This window comes from Aquarana catesbeiana, linkage group LG06, assembly GCF_042186555.1.
Source record: "Aquarana catesbeiana isolate 2022-GZ linkage group LG06, ASM4218655v1, whole genome shotgun sequence".
Lineage (NCBI taxonomy): Eukaryota > Metazoa > Chordata > Amphibia > Anura > Ranidae > Aquarana > Aquarana catesbeiana.
Genome location: NC_133329.1, coordinates 75,518,085 through 75,534,434, shown reverse-complemented (window position 1 = coordinate 75,534,434; position 16,350 = coordinate 75,518,085). Strand labels below are relative to the sequence as shown.

At 46.1% G+C, this 16,350-nt stretch overlaps 1 protein-coding gene across 5 annotated transcripts; it reads left to right on the top strand.

The window, feature by feature from the left end:
- Positions 1-1,422: 1,422 nt before the first annotated feature.
- Positions 1,423-13,296, top strand: LOC141148628 (UBA-like domain-containing protein 1). Of its 5 annotated transcripts, none has more exons than XM_073636247.1 (4): positions 1,423-1,542; positions 3,579-3,752; positions 7,413-7,472; positions 12,584-13,296. In XM_073636247.1, exons 2-4 carry the CDS (start codon positions 3,633-3,635, stop codon positions 12,842-12,844), a joined length of 441 nt encoding a protein of 146 aa, XP_073492348.1. In that variant the 5' UTR covers positions 1,423-1,542; positions 3,579-3,632; the 3' UTR covers positions 12,845-13,296. The 5 variants fall into 5 exon arrangements, with proteins under 5 accessions (XP_073492348.1, XP_073492345.1, XP_073492344.1 ...); XM_073636244.1 differs by lacking the exon at positions 1,423-1,542 and adding an exon at positions 2,978-3,114; XM_073636243.1 differs by lacking the exon at positions 1,423-1,542 and adding an exon at positions 2,997-3,127.
- The last annotated feature ends 3,054 nt before the right edge of the window (positions 13,297-16,350 follow it).

Below are 16,350 nucleotides of genomic sequence, written 5' to 3'. Positions count from 1 at the left end.
TGACGCTGAGCATGTGAACTCAACTTCTTTGGTCGACCATGGCGAGGCCTGTTCTGAGTGGAACCTGTCCTGTTAAACCGCTGTATGGTCTTGGCCACCGTGCTGCAGCTCAGTTTCAGGGTCTTGGCAATCTTCTTATAGCCTAGGACATCTTTATGTAGAGCAACAATTCTTTTTTTTCAGATCCTCAGAGAGTTCTTTGCCATGAGGTGCCATGTTGAACTTCCAGTGACCAGTATGAGAGAGTGAGAGTGATAACACCAAATTTAACACTCCTGCTCCCCATTACACCTGAGACCTTGTAACACTAACGAGTCACATGACACCGGGGGGAATTGGGCCCAATTTGGACATTTTCACTTAGGGGTGCACTCACTTTTGTTGCCAGCGGTTTAGGCATTAATGGCTGTGTGTTGAGTTATTTTGAGAGGACAGCAAATTTACACTGTTATACAAGCTGTACACTCACTACTTTACATTGTAGCAAAGTGTCATTTCTTCAGTGTTGTCACATGAAAAGATATAATAAAATATTTACAAAAATGTGAGGGGTGTACTCACTTTTGTGAGATACTGTGTGTATGTATGTCTATGTATGTATTATGTATGTATGTCTATGTATGTATTATGTATGTATGTCTATGTATGTATGTATGTCTATGTATGTATGTATGTATGTATGTCTATGTATGTAGTATGTATGTATGTCTATGTATGTAGTATGTATGTATGTCTATGTATGTATTATGTATGTATGTCTATGTATGTATGTATGTCTATGTATGTATGTATGTATGTATGTCTATGTATGTAGTATGTATGTATGTCTATGTATGTAGTATGTATGTATGTCTATGTATGTATTATGTATGTATGTCTATGTATGTATGTATGTCTATGTATGTATGTATGTATGTATGTCTATGTATGTAGTATGTATGTATGTCTATATATGTATTATGTATGTCTATGCATGTGTGTAGTATGTATGTATGTCTATGTATGTAGTATGTATGTTTATGTATGTATGTCTATGTATGTAGTATGTATATATGTATGTCTATGTATGTAGTGTTATGTATGTATGTTTATGTATGTAGTATGTATGTCTATGTATGTGATTATTATGGGACATTCGGAACACACAGCATAACATTCCACAGAGATCCCTCAGTGGTTCCCACACTGTGATGACGTCACCACTGTCCAGGAAACTCCAACACACGGAGCTCGGCCAACCTGGCCTGACCCATCCATCACCAGGAAGCCACACCCCCCTCCCTCGGCCCTGCTCTGCCATTGGCGAGCGGGATGTTTACCTTATATGGTCTGACACTGCCACAGCTCGGGGGACCATTGGCTGGAAGCGGAGCCGCTGTTGGTGACCTCACAACACAAACAAAGCAGGGCATGCCGGGAGTTGTAGTTCCCAGAGCACCCGAGCCATGTGAGATGGGGATCTGGTTCTCTGGCTGTGTGTGGGGGATCAGTCAACGATGGTGTTCTCTGCAGGGTGGAACTACGATTATCCTGAGGATAGAGGTCTCCAAGTGCTTAGATGATTTTATTTTTTATTTGGGGTTCTTCAGCTGCTGTGGGACTACAAATTCCAGCATGTCTGTGTGTGTACATTACATCTGTACAGCCACAGGCTGCACAATTATCATCTGTATTATTATTACTAAATAAAATGGTATAAATATATATTTATACTTATATTTATTAATTAATAATACAATAACATAATATACCATACTATACCATTATAATGAATGTGATTATTATTTGATTTTATATTATTGTTTAATATTATAAAGAAATACTTTGCTGGTATTTGTAGTTCCACGATACACATTAATTGGCTCCGTCTGGTTCTAAAAATCTTATCCTGAGAGTTTTTGTCTCTGGAAATATATTTATTTCTCTGCTTCATTTAAAATAAAATATATTATTATTATTATTATTATTATTATTATTATTATTATTATTATTATTATTATTAGGGCTTGTCAAAAGCTGCCCTTTGCTTTGGAGCTTAGCGTCGCTCAAGCGCATGCGTTAAAATGAAAGATGCAAAAATAAGTCAGATCTGCCGTGTTGCGTTTGAGGTGCGCTTTAAATGTCTGACTACATCGATCCCTAATAATTGCTCCAAATTTGTGTGATCAACACCGCCTGGTATCGCTCAATCCCTGATAATTGCACCATGCTCCAAATTTGTACGATCAACGCTGCGTAGTATTGATCGATTTCCAATAATCGCACTATGCTCCAAATTTGTGCGATCAACACTTTGCGTTATCGATCCTTGATAATTGCACCCTGCTCCAAATTAGTGTAATCAACACTGTGCATTATTGATCGATCCCTGATAATTGTATAATGCTCCAAATTTGTACGATCAAGACTGCGTAGTATTGATCAATTCCCAATAATTGCACCATGCTCCAAATGTGTACGATCAACACTGCATAGTATTGATCGATTCCCGATAATCGCACCATGCTCCAAATGTGTACGATCAACACTGCGTAGTATTGATCGATTCCCGATAATCGCACCATGCTCCAAATATGTGCAATGAACACTGTGCGTTATCGATCGATCCTTGATAATTGCACCATGCTCCAAATTTGTGCAATCAACACCGCGTAGTATCAATCGATCCCCAATAATCGCACTATGCTCCTTTGTAATCGATCACTGCTATATGCAACTATATGTGTAGCGATCAGTAGCAATTAATCCCAGGCGATTTTAATAGCGCGATTACATTGGCAAAAATCGCAGCGTGCCACAAACCTTATGCCGCATTGGCGTACGTATGGTAAGTACGCGTTTCTTATTTGGAAATTTCATGTGAAACGCCCCACAAAATTAGAAGTTCAAGGAAAACAATGCTGTGCGAATTCTCATTTTGTAGGGCGATGACGTGGAATTTGGTATTGTGTACAGTGGAAGGTGAAGGCAGCATAACAACACGCTGTGATCATCCAAGGCTGACAGCAGCTCTTCCCCCAACTCCAAAAAAAAAACTCCATTTCCCATCATGCCTTGCTCCTCCACTCCTCTGTGGGGCCGGAGCTGGTTGATGGGCAGCTTTGCAGGGAGGCAGTGAGTGAGCGGTGTGCGTTTTGTTTATAAATGTCTATCTACATGTCTACGTGTGAGTGTGTGCGGCCGGCGGGGGCTCTCACCCGTCTCTATAGGCAATGGGCGTCTGGTGCATGTGTGTGAGTGCGCACCCCGTCTGATCCCCCGCAGCAACGTGTTTTCATGGTGCAACGTGCAGCACACACACACAATGCCTTTATTGTATTTGTTTACGTCTGGATGTGTGGGCGCTGGAAGTCACCTACAGATTTATTATATATATATACAGGACAGGGTACTGGGCACATGGCTTGTGTGGGATCGTGCGTGCGTCCGATCGTATCCGAGACTGCGTGTTTTATTGTGAAACATCGATGTGTTGTACCCAACAAGATGGCACCCCTCCTGCTCTGTGTTGTGTCTTTGCTTCTCTTGCTCCCATGTATTATCTCTGCTGACCATTTGTTTTTTTTCTCTACTCGCAGACTGTTAGGTGTCACTGAGCTGTCACTCGGGCTGTTGGTGTGACGTCCGTCGGGATGTCTGGTGACATAGAGCAGTTGAAGCAGCAGCTGCTGGTGTCCCAGTTTGTGCTGACGGCCGGCTGCGCTACGGACCAGGCTGAGCAGCTACTGCGGGCGGCGCACTGGCAGTATGAGGTGAGAGGAGAGCGCTGGGCTCTGGGGCCCCTGGGATCCTGAGGAAGAAAATGTTCACTTTCTGTCCTTTAGTCCACTCTCACCCACCCTCAACCTTTCACCACATTCTTTCACCCTGCACCTTTCTTTCTAGCTGTCTCCCTCCTCACTCCACTCTCCCTCTGTCACCCTTCTCCTGCTGTCTTCCTGCTCCTTCCGGTCTCCCTCTGACTCTCTCCCTTCTGCTGTCTCCCTGCTCACCCTCCCCCCTTTCCCACTGACTCTCAACTCGCCCCTCTCTCCCACTGTCCCTCTACTTTCTCCTCTCCCCCGCTGTCTATCTACTTTCCCCTCTCCCCCGCTGTCCCTCTACTTTCTCCTCTCCCCCGCTGTCTATCTACTTTCCCCTCTCCCCCGCTGTCCCTCTACTTTCTCCTCTCCCCCGCTGTCCCTCTACTTTCTCCTCTCCCCCGCTGTCCCTCTACTTTCTCCTCTCCCCCGCTGTCCCTCTACTTTCTCCTCTCCCCCGCTGTCCCTCTACTTTCTCCTCTCCCCCGCTGTCCCTCTACTTTCCCCTCTCCCCCACTATCCCTCTACTTTCTCCTCTCCCCCGCTGTCTATCTACTTTCCCCTCTCCCCCGCTGTCCCTCTACTTTCTCCTCTCCCCCACTGTCCCTCTACTTTCTCCTCTCCCCCGCTGTCCCTCTACTTTCTCCTCTCCCCCGCTGTCCCTCTACTTTCCCCTCTACTTTCCCCTCTCCCCCACTATCCCTCTACTTTCTCCTCTCCCCCGCTGTCCCTCTACTTTCTCCTCTCCCCCGCTGTCCCTCTACTTTCTCCTCTCCCCCGCTGTCCCTCTACTTTCCCCTCTCCCCCACTATCCCTCTACTTTCTCCTCTCCCCCGCTGTCCCTCTACTTTCTCCTCTCCCCCGCTGTCCCTCTACTTTCCCCTCTACTTTCCCCTCTCCCCCACTATCCCTCTACTTTCTCCTCTCCCCCTCTGTCCCTCTACTTTCTCCTCTCCCCCGCTGTCCCTCTACTTTCCCCTCTCCCCCCGCTGTCCCTCTGCTTTCCCCTCTCCCCCCTGCTGTCCCTCTACTTTCCCCTCTCCCCCCGCTGTCCCTCTACTTTCCCCTCTCCCCCCGCTGTCCCTCTACTTTCCCCTCTCCCCCCGCTGTCCCTCTACTTTCCCCTCTCTCCCGCTGTTCTTCTGTCTTCCCCTATCTTCCGCTGTGCCTCTGCTTTATCCTCTCTTCTGCTGTCCCTTTGATTTCCCCTCTCTACCGCTGTTCCTCTGATTTCCCCTCTCTTCTGCTGTCCCTCTGATTTCCCCTCTCTATCACTGTCCCTCTGATTTCCCCTCTCCCCCCACTGTCCCTCTACTTTCCCCTCTCCCCTGCTGTCCCTCTACTTTCCCCTCTCCCCCGCTGTCCCTCTACTTTCCCCTCTCCCCCGCTGTCCCTCTACTTTCCCTTCTCCCCCGCTGTCCCTCTGATTTCCCCTCTCTCCCGCTGTCCCTCTGCTTTATCCTCACTTCCACTGTCCCTCTGATTTCTCCTCTCTTCCGCTGTCCTGATTTCCCCTCTCTCTTACTGTCCTTCTATTTTCCCCTCTCTCCCGCTGTCACCCTGCTCACCACTCTCTTATGCTGTTTTTCTGCCCATGCCTCTCTTGTTGCCCACTGTCTCCCTGTTTGCCACTCTCTTTCTCACCTTCCCCTTGTTCACCATCTCCCTCTATCCCACTGTCGCTCTGCATGCTTTTCTCTCTCTCTCTCTCTCTCTTAGTCTATCTGCTTGCCTTTCTCCTTTGCTGCTGTCCTGCTCCCCCCTTTCTCTTTTGCTGTCTCCCTATATGCCCCTCTCTCTTACTGTCACCCTGCTCACCACTCTCCCATTCTATCTCCCTGCTCACTCCTCTCTCTCACTGTTGCTTTGCTCACTCCTCTCACTTTCTATCTCCCTGCTTGCACCTCTCGCTTGCTGTCATCCTGATCACTTCTCTCTTTTACTGTCATTTGCTACCATTCTTCTTACTCCTCTCTCATCAACCTCTGCATTTGTTGTCAATGTTGATACTCAGCCATTCTTAAGCTGTTGAATTGCTCACCCCTCTCTTACTATTGACCTGCCCCCCCCCTTCAGCTGTTGACCTGCCCCCCCCCCCCCCTCTCTTGCTGTTGACTTGCTCACTCCTCTCTCTTGCTGTTGACTTGCTCACTCCTCTCTTGCTGTTGACTTGCTCACTCCTCTCTCTTGCTGTTGACTTGCTCACCCCTCTCTCTTGCTGTTGACTTGCTCACCCCTCTCTCTTGCTGTTGACTTGCTCACCCCTCTCTCTTGCTGTTGACTTGCTCTCTCCTCTCTCTTGCTGTTGACTTGCTCACTCCTCTCTCGCTGTTGACTTGCTCACCCCTCTCTCTTGCTGTTGACTTGCTCACTCCTCTCTTGCTGTTGACTTGCTCACTCCTCTCTCTTGCTGTTGACTTGCTCACCCCTCTCTCTTGCTGTTGACTTGCTCACCCCTCTCTCTTGCTGTTGACTTGCTCACCCCTCTCTCTTGCTGTTGACTTGCTCACCCCTCTCTCTTGCTGTTGACTTGCTCTCTCCTCTCTCTTGCTGTTGACTTGCTCACCCCTCTCTCTTGCTGTTGACTTGCTCACTCCTCTCTCTTGCTGTTGACTTGCTCACTCCTCTCTCTTGCTGTTGACTTGCTCACCCCTCTCTCTTGCTGTTGACTTGCTCACCCCTCTCTTACTTTTGACCTGCCCCCCCCCTTCAGCTGTTGACCTGCCCCCCCCCCCCCTCTCTTGCTGTTTACTTGCTCACTCCTCTCTCTTGCTGTTGACTTGCTCACTCCTCTCTTGCTGTTGACTTGCTCACTCCTCTCTCTTGCTGTTGACTTGCTCACTCCTCTCTCTTGCTGTTGACTTGCTCACCCCTCTCTCTTGCTGTTGACTTGCTCACCCCTCTCTCTTGCTGTTGACTTGCTCACCCCTCTCTCTTGCTGTTGACTTGCTCACCCCTCTCTCTTGCTGTTGACTTGCTCACCCCTCTCTCTTGCTGTTGACTTGCTCACTCCTCTCTCTTGCTGTTGACTTGCTCACTCCTCTCTCTTGCTGTTGACTTGCTCACTCCTCTCTCTTGCTGTTGACTTGCTCACTCCTCTCTCTTGCTGTTGATTTGCTCACCCCTCTCTCTTGCTGTTGACTTGCTCACCCCTCTCTCATGCTGTTGACTTGCTCACCCCTCTCTCTTGCTGTTGACCTGCTCCCCCGCTCTTTTACTATTGATCTACTCACCCCTCTTTCCAGCTGTTGACCTGCTAGCTCCTCTACCTTGGTATAACCTTTTCTCACCCCTCTCTCTGTCACTTTCTCACCATCACCCACCTCAGCAGCTCTTTGTCAATGTTGATGCTTAGCCTTTTCCTGCTGTTGCCCCAGCTCCTGCTGATCCCCTTTCTCATTGTCGCCCTACTTTGCTCCTTCTGTCTCTCCCCCATCACCTCTTTCTTCATTCACTCACACTGTACACCTTCACTGCCTCTTTCAGCTCCACTACTTTTCAAATCCTTCTTTCTTCCTTCCTCTCCTCCTGTCACTCTTTAGCCTTTCTCCGCTCCATTGTAATTCTAGTGTATGCTCATCATTGTGTTATATCTGTCTCTTCTCTCTGCAGACTGCGCTTAGCGCCTTCTTCCAAGAGTCCAGTCACCCCTACATCCCGCACCACCAAATGGTAAGACACCGGGAGGGGTCTATTGTCTAGTTTTGCTGAAAATGTTTAAATATGGACAATCTTCTATTTTCTATTCTTTGGTTTAAAAGATTAAAGATTCTGCCAAACGCAATGCCCAGTGAGTGTAATTGGCATGTATCATCCACCTTACCAACCACTTAGTGTTTGCCACCCCCTCTGGCAATCGCACATCCATCAAATAAAATTCAGAATACTGACAGCATAGGAAATCATTCGCAACTCTGCTCCCAGCTACATCATCAACCTCGTTTCAAAATACCAACCAAGCTGTACTCTTTGCTTTTCCCAAGACCTCCTGCTTTCACCTCCTCCCATGCTGGCTTTTTGGACTTCTCCAGAGCCTGTTCCTTCCTCTGGAACTCCCTACCGCATATGTCCAGCTATTCTCTACTCTGTCTGCATGGGTGGCCTCTGTATTGTAACTGTATTCTCTTGGCCTCCGTTTGTATTGTAAAGTACGCAAGTAAGTAGTGCACAAACTGTTGGCACTATATAAATCCAGTATCATAACAATAATATACATAACCATTACCATTCGGTAGTGTGGACATGAACATGCTAGAGCTACGTAAAGTGTTTGTATACCGTCAATCTATTTTTATTATGTTTGTCTTCATGCTTCATTGTATACAGTTTTCTTTAAAGCGGAACTAAACTCTCCGGCCCTCTCCGGCCCCGACATCCTCACCCGGTCTTCCTCTGGGTTCAGGATCTTCGGTAGGATCTTCGGCTACCTTGACTGGCTGGGCCAAAATGACATAACTCCCATGTATGGACATATGGGAGTTAATTCATTCCGGCACTGAGATGTGCCAAGAAAATGTACACTGAGCTGTGTATGTGCAAATCAGTATACATTGCGAACAGGAAGATAGGTTTGTTTGTTTTTTGTTTTGTTTTTTTGCAGAAGAGACATAGCCTGGCTCCTACCTATTTGATTTTTTTTTCTTTTTCAAGTCCTCTTTTTTAATTAAATCTTTTTTTGTAATCTGTTGCAAAGTTTCTTACCTGGAGGTCCTGCCAGTAACAGCACTTCCTGTTGCAGGCTAATCACACTAATGCCCCGTACACACGGTCGGACTTTGTTCGGACATTCCGACAACAAAATCCTAGGATTTTTTCCGACGGATGTTGGCTCAAACTTGTCTTGCATACACACGGTCACACAAAGTTGTCGGAAAATCCGATCGTTCTAAACGCGGTGACGTAAAACACGTACGTCGGGACTATAAACGGGGCAGTGGCCAATAGCTTTCATCTCTTTATTTATTCTGAGCATGCGTGGCACTTTGCAAGTCGGATTTGTGTACACACGATCGGAATTTCCGACAACGGATTTTGTTGTCGGAAAATTTTATCTCCTGCTCTCCAACTTTGTGTGTCGGAAAATCCGATGGAAAATGTCCGATGGAGCCCACACACGGTCAGAATTTCCGACAACACGCTCCGATCGGACATTGTCCATCGGAAAATCCGACCGTGTGTACGGGGCATTAGCCACTGCCTTACAATTAGCAGCTAGTTATTAGTGTTGTCAGTCTCCTATGTTCACTCCTATAGTTGTCCATTGGGCTTTCTATCAGGTCCGTGCATACCCCCTGGCTGCCATGAGAAAAATATGTAGTTTGCCATTTGAAAATTATAAATGCTTGGCTATCATATAAATGTAATACTTTGAGTTTATGCACTGGAACAAGTATTGAATGCACACAACAGCTAGTGCACCAGCATTTTTAGAGGATCAACCATAACAGCCTACATATTTGTCTCAGAATGGGTTCACAATGGGTTCACAACTCCACATACAACATTCAGGGCCGTTTTTAAGGCAGGGCAAAAGGGGCCGCTGCCCTGGGCCCTGTCATTGTTGTGGGGCCCTAAGCAGCTGCCTCATACTTGCCAACTATCCCGGGTTAAATTCCCTCCTCCCTTGAGGTTTTAGTCCTGTGCTGTGTCCCAATATCTCAGTCTGAAGTGCTGCTACTAATGCTTTCCAGCTCTGCCCTATTGTTGTGTACAGATGACTCACCTGCAGACCCTGTGTTTACATGTAAACTACCGGCATTCATATGTAAATAGCGGCGGCATTCATATGTGAATAGCGGCGGCCGGCGGCATTGATATGTATATCATGCCCCCCTGAGGTCATATCCACAGTAATCTCTAGCAACCAATCAACAAGCAGAAATCATGCGTTGTAACCTCTAGCAACTAATCAGTGAGCTGTAATGTGTGCTGTAACCTCTAGCAACCAGTCAGTGAGCGGTAATGATACACTGTAACCTCTGGCAACCAATCGCAATTGCTGCCTGATCTGATTCAGTAAACTGATTTTGAGTCTAGCTGCTATTTACTGTATGTCTCAGAGCAGGCGAAGAGCGAAACTGCATGGAGGGGGGGCCCCCTCAAGAAAGGTTTTGCCCAGGGTCCAATCAATATTAAAGACGGCCCTAACAACATTTATTTGTTTTGGAGAGAGCACGGAAGAGTTAGAAACTCTACCAGGTTATTATTGCAGTGTTTGTACCCATTGGGGATTTCTCTTCACCTAATTCACTCCTCCAAGGGCACAGCTAGTAATAAAACATAGTGTGAGAGGAGGAAAGACCCTGCATATGACTTTATTGCCCTGTTGGGAAGATCTCTTGACTTCCTGTATTCCAGGGACACAAACAGGGCTTATTATAACCCCTAAGGCCCCTTTCAGATGGGTGGACTCCGCCAGCGAATCTGTCCGCTGATCCCCGCTGAGCAGGCTGAGTAGGCTGTGTCTGCTCTGCATCAGTGTCCTCTGTGGCGGTCGAATGAAAACGGACCGCCTGTCCATTTCCGTCTGACTGTCATCCGATCCCCCAGAGGAATGGAGAACGGATCTGTCCGTTTTTAGCGGATAGGACTGGATCCGATATCGGCAGGTGTCAACGGACACCCGCCGCTCTATAGAAGGCAATGGATGATCCGATTGGTCCGCCTGTGTGAAAGGGGCCTAAGGAGGACAGGCCTTAAAAGTTACTTGCAACAGTAAACCAGGTAAGAGACATGGCCACCCAGGAACAATCCAAAAGGCAGCAAACACATTTTGCTTTAGACAGTAGGTCCATAGAAAAAGAAAAACACTAAGTAAACTTGTGCCAGTTCCTTACTAGGAGGGTACCCGCTAATGGGTTCCTCCAAACAAACCAGCAGCACATGTACTATATAAGTGTTCTTTCAGCAGTTAGCCTTTTCACCCAGCAGCAGGCTTCCATGGCACAGGGAGCCCTGAGCATCAGTCAGCTCATAAAGGCCTGTGGGCAGCTATGATTATTAATGGGATTTGGTTACTAGGTATGATGTGGACCTAGGAATGGAGGCTTTATCCAAGTCAAAGCTCTTACAAAGTCTCTGGGCTCCAGGACCAATAACAGAACTCATTAAGATCTGAGTAAACAAAAACTTTGTTTTCTCCATAATAAAAAACAATGTCAGGTGTAGGTGTGAAACGTGGTGACGGCATCCAAAACTGAGTGCCTAACAAACCCTTCCCTAGCCAAAGGCTGGAGCTGACCTTTGAAACCCGTCTTGAAAAAGAAAATAATCCTCACTATGAACATCTCTCTCCCAATCTTATCATTCTGTCTTTATCTACCAATAAATTATCACTTCTAAATCTCCAACACCTATTGTGTTTATCCCTTTTCTTTTAAATCAGAAGCTCTTTTGGGAAAGTGTTTCATTTTTTAGGGTCCAACGTTTTGGCCTCCATGTGTCCTTACTTTGTTTAGTTTTGCAGAATGTGTTGACTTCATATAAATTAAAGTGGAACGTCACTCTCCCATTCAACATTGATTATTTTTTATCTTTATTCTGATAGTGAGCCATCTGTCACAGTTGAGAACAGACCTCACTGCATCCATATTCTGTTTCGCTTTTGACCGACGGGTCTCACTATCAGAATGATTGCAGAGGAAACGAGATTACCAAGTCAACTGTTCATGAAATTGTGAATCAGAATTTAAACACAAGAAAGGACAACATTTTGGTAGTGTGGATAACATCCAAAGAGCCACTACGCAGGCTCTGAACGCCATCCCACTTGAAGACTTCCAGGGATGCTATGGGAGGACACTGGGAGAGTTGTGTACACTCGCAAGGTGCATACTTTGAAGGAGACAATGTTTAAAAATGTTCTCATTACTTTCTGAACACTCCTCATATTTTGGATATATTATATGGCAAAACATTTCTGGACACTTGACCACACCTATATGAGTTTGTTGGACACCCAATTCCAAAAAACATCGGTATCAATATGGATTAAGCCCTTCTTTGTGACTATAACAGCCAACACTCTTCTAGGAAGGCTTTCCAAAAGATTTTGTCTGAGGGATTTTTTTGTCAGTTTGGCCAAGCAAACATTCGTGAGGTCAGGTACTGATGTTGGATTCAAAGACTTGGCTAACAATTGGCATTCTATTTCATCCCAAAGGTCTTCAGTAGGGTTGAGGTCAGGGCTCTGTGAAGTCCATTCAAGTTCCTCCACAATAAACTGGTTAAACTATGGGGCTGATTTACTAAACTTGGAGAGTGCAAAATCTGGTGCAGCTGTGCATGGTAGCCAATCAGCTTCTAACTTCAGCTTGTTCAATTAAGCTTTGACAATAAAACCTGGAAGATGATTGGTTTCTATGCAGAGCTGCACCAGATTTTGCACTCTCCAGTTTTAATAAATCAACCCCTATGGAGCTTTTTTATTGCACAGGGGCACAGTCATGCTGGATCAGAAAAGGACATTCCCCAAATACAAGGTTGTCACAAGGTTGAAAGAGCAGAATTGTCTAAAAGGTCTTTGTTGTAGCATTAACACTACCCTTCACTGAAAATGCCCAAACTCAATCATTTGAAGGGTTGTCCACATACTTTTGGCCATATAGTTGGTATGGTGATCAGGAGTCCAAAATCTTTTTTTTTTTTTTTTTTTTTTTTTTTTTTTTTGCTGTATAGCATAGTTCTAATAACCTCATCTTGTGTGATCTAGTTTTGAATTCTGTAGGCTGTAGTATTATAAAAAGTACACGGATTAAAATAAAGTTTCACGCTTCTTCTTTCAGATGGGCACCCCTGCCAACACTCCCGCCACCCCTCCCAACTTTCCTGATGCCCTGACTATGTTTTCCCGCCTGAAAGCCTCAGAAAGTGGCTACCTCTCCTCACTGGCCACATCCCCGCCCCTCCAGCAGGGCGGCGCCCATTTCTCTCATGATCCTAGAATGCAGCAAACGGGTATGGGCTTCAGCTGCCCCGGAGGTGCGCAGAACTCCAACGGCAATCGAGGCGCAGAGGCAAACCCAGCAGCGGAGGCTGAGAGATGAGAAACGGAGGACCGAAAGACAGCACGAAGGGGGCAGGATGTGGCATGTAGACTTTATATAGCCGGCTGAACTGCCAAAAGCCTTCCAAGTATTGCTCCATACAGGCGCCCGGTATCTCATTCTTAGCAATACGGCAGTGGCGGAAACCTTCTTTCGGATAATCTCCTTTACCTCACTTGCCTGCAGAGCATTGCACCAGCTCCATCTTCCACCCTAACTAACACTCACTACAGAGCTGCCCGGTCTTCAGCCATACCTCATACTGCATCGTATGCTGGTGCAGAGTATTTTCCAGGCTTCGAAGCCTTTGCGGAGCTTACCGAAAGCAGTGTAGGGATGCGTTTGTCTTTGATGTCATTTAACCCCAGGGATCCCCAATTAATACGGACATTCCTGTAGCGGTTTTAAGAGTTGATGACAATAAATATTTTAAACTTTTACACATGACAAAATGGGAAAGATGTCCTTTTTTATTATTTTGGTGGGTTTTTTTTTTTTAATTTTTGTGCTCTTATCTGGAGTTAGAGCAATCTCTATGCAGTAATTCTTCAAGACAGATGATCAGAAAGGGTAATCTAAAATAGGTGCAGGGGCGTACCTACAGGGGTCGCAGGGGTCTCAATTCCGACCCTGCCCCATGCTCCAGAGGGCCCGTGCGGCTCAGCCGTACACCTAGATAGGAGGAGCATTGGGGGCGGCTGCACATAGACTAATCGATCTCTTTATTTTCCTCCTGTAGCCGCTGAATTACGGCTTCTCCTCCTCTCCCTCCCTCAGGCATTCAGTGGCTACAGGAGGAAAATAAAGAGATTGGGTCCTCTATATGCAGCCACCCTGCTGCTCCTCCTATCCAGCTTCTTTCTGCTGCCTCCCATTTGCTCTCCTGCCCCCTAACCTATTTCCTGTCCCCCAAGCCTGCGTTCTCTCCTGGCCCCCCTCATCCCCCACAGCTCTGAGGGGTTCCCCTCTCCTGCCGGCTGCTGCAGGGGATGTGTCAGGATGCAGGGCGGGGAAGGGCCGGTAAATGTGTAATTTATCGACCCCTTCCTTGTCTGAATGAATAGAGTCAGTGATCCAAATTGATCACTAACTCTGTCCATTCACAACTGAAACATAGTAAACTGTGTTTACTATGCTTTGGTTTGTGAATGAATAGGAAGTTCTCTACAGAGATATTCCTGTCCATTCATTCTGTGAAGCTTCGGCTGCAGAGATGGAGATTGAGGGCTGTGTCCTCAATCTCTTTTCTCTGTCTCAAAGGTGGAACAACAGAGGTATGTTTAGACCCCTAATATCTCACCAAAGCCCCTCAATGAGGCTCCTAAAACATTGTAAAAAAACAAAGTAACAAAAGTAAAAACTACTGACACCAGTGAATAAACTAGCAGGGTCACAAAGGTCGCACTTGCGTCCTCCACTGGGCTCAGGGGGAAGGGCCCCCGGCCTGGGGTCAGGGGGGCCCTTTATGGTTTCTTGCACCCGGGCCCTGAAGTTTCTAGTTATGCCACTGAATGGGAAGTTAGTGTATCCTGTAACCCAGTCTTTCTCAATCTTTTTAACCCAGAGGAGCCCTTAAATACATTTTCAGGTCTCGGGCAACCCCTGCTAAAATCAGTTAATTTGGAAAAACACCCCTTACATAGGTGGCCAATGTGAGAAGATCACCCTTAGGGCTCATTTACACTTGGTTTGACTGTAACACACATTAAAGCACCTTTATGTGTTTTTGATTCTTCTGTGATGCTTTAATGAAGCTTGGCAAATGCCCTGTTTGTGTGTGTTGATTTGTTGTAAAGGGGCAGTAGAACCCCAGCTCAGTAGTACCCCCACCCAGCAGATCCCAGCTCTTTAGTACCCCTGTTTAGCAGATCCCCAACTCATTGGTACCCTTGTTCAGCAGATACCCAGCTCATTAATACCATCGTTCAGCAGATCCCCTGCTTAATAGTACCCCCCAGCTCTGCTGTCCATGCTCACCTTCTGCTATAGCATTCCCATGTTGCACACCACGTGTGCCGTCTGCTAGTTTCTCCGCTCCAGTCTGGACTCCGCTCACCTTCCAGCTGTTCCACGCTACACACCAGATGTGATTTCTGCACCAGACACTCCAAGAACATATATACACATGAACTGGAAGTAACTGCTGATGACATTTTTCCAGTTCGCTTGTTGGTTTCCCAGTGCATCCTGGGATGTCTCATACTTGCAATACCTCCAAAAGAAAGCAGAGCTCAAGGTGAATAAAAGCCTCTCAAAAAGTGCAGGTGCTGTTAGCAAGCTATGTCATAGACTTGTTATGCAGGCTTTAGAGACGCTTTGAAGTGGGTATAATTTTTAAAGCAAAGCAAGGCAAACGCAACATTCGAACAGGACTGTAAGACAACTATTTTCTTTAGTAACAGGTGCTTTGACTGGCATTCAAAGTGCTTTAAAAAAACCGTGCCCAATGCCACATTTTGAAGCAAGTGCAAAACAAGCCCCTACAGTGATGGTCAGAATGCCACTCTTACAAACGCTATATAGATCATTGGTGTCATGCTGCTTGCTCTGCCAAGTGGTGTTGGCCTCAGAATTGTGCAGGCACCATCAAATGCAAAGTCAACCAGCCACAGCTCAAAAAACCCCTAGCAACTTCTGAAGAAACTTTAGGGTTCCACAGAATCCTGGTTGAGATTGGCTGCTGTAACCAGAATGCTAACAATTTAGACTGTCGCTAGAAGTAACCTTTACACTAGCCGTCACATTCTCCATGTTCTTTAGCAGAGAGGTCACTTCACAGAGGCCAATCGCATAACAGTTTGGTCTCTGCTGGATCTTTGCCAAAATGTTTTGTTACAAGTGTTGTTTTCTCCTGTTGCTGTTTACACCTGACAATCAAACCTGAAGAAGGAAAATCAGAAGCCTAAAATGTGTTGGCTTACTGTTAGATCTTCAATAAAATGTAAAAGAGACTTTACCTATGGGATTTTCCCCCTAAATACAGTGGAGCACTCATGACTGAATAGTCCTTCTCTTCAACACATGAGAGGCCTCCAGACTTTGATACTACTACTTCGTGGCCTAGTACCTGGACCTTAAAGTAATACAGCCAGTGCCTTCAAAGATTGTTTTTTCACTCTCCCATTAGTAGTTATTCATATTCAACAGGAATTGGTTTGTAATGTTGGAGATGTTTCACCACTCTTCCAAGTGGCTTCCACAATTCATGAGTCTCAGGAACATGACTGCTGAGATAAATAGGTGTACAACCCCTTGGAAAAAAACCCTATCGTATGTGACCTTGTCTTTTATGAAATAATGCTCAACTCTGTTTTTGTTGGAAGGGCAGTGTCACAACTTAGTCGGACTTAAAAAAACAAATTTTTATAAGCAACTTCTTAGAGAACCAAGAATTTTCGACTTGTCTGTGGCCTGCTTAAGCTCCAGACAGGGGACCAACGAACCAAAGCACTTGCAAAGCTCACAGACTGAACGATTTGAAGCTGGCAGCAAACAAAGCTGTAATG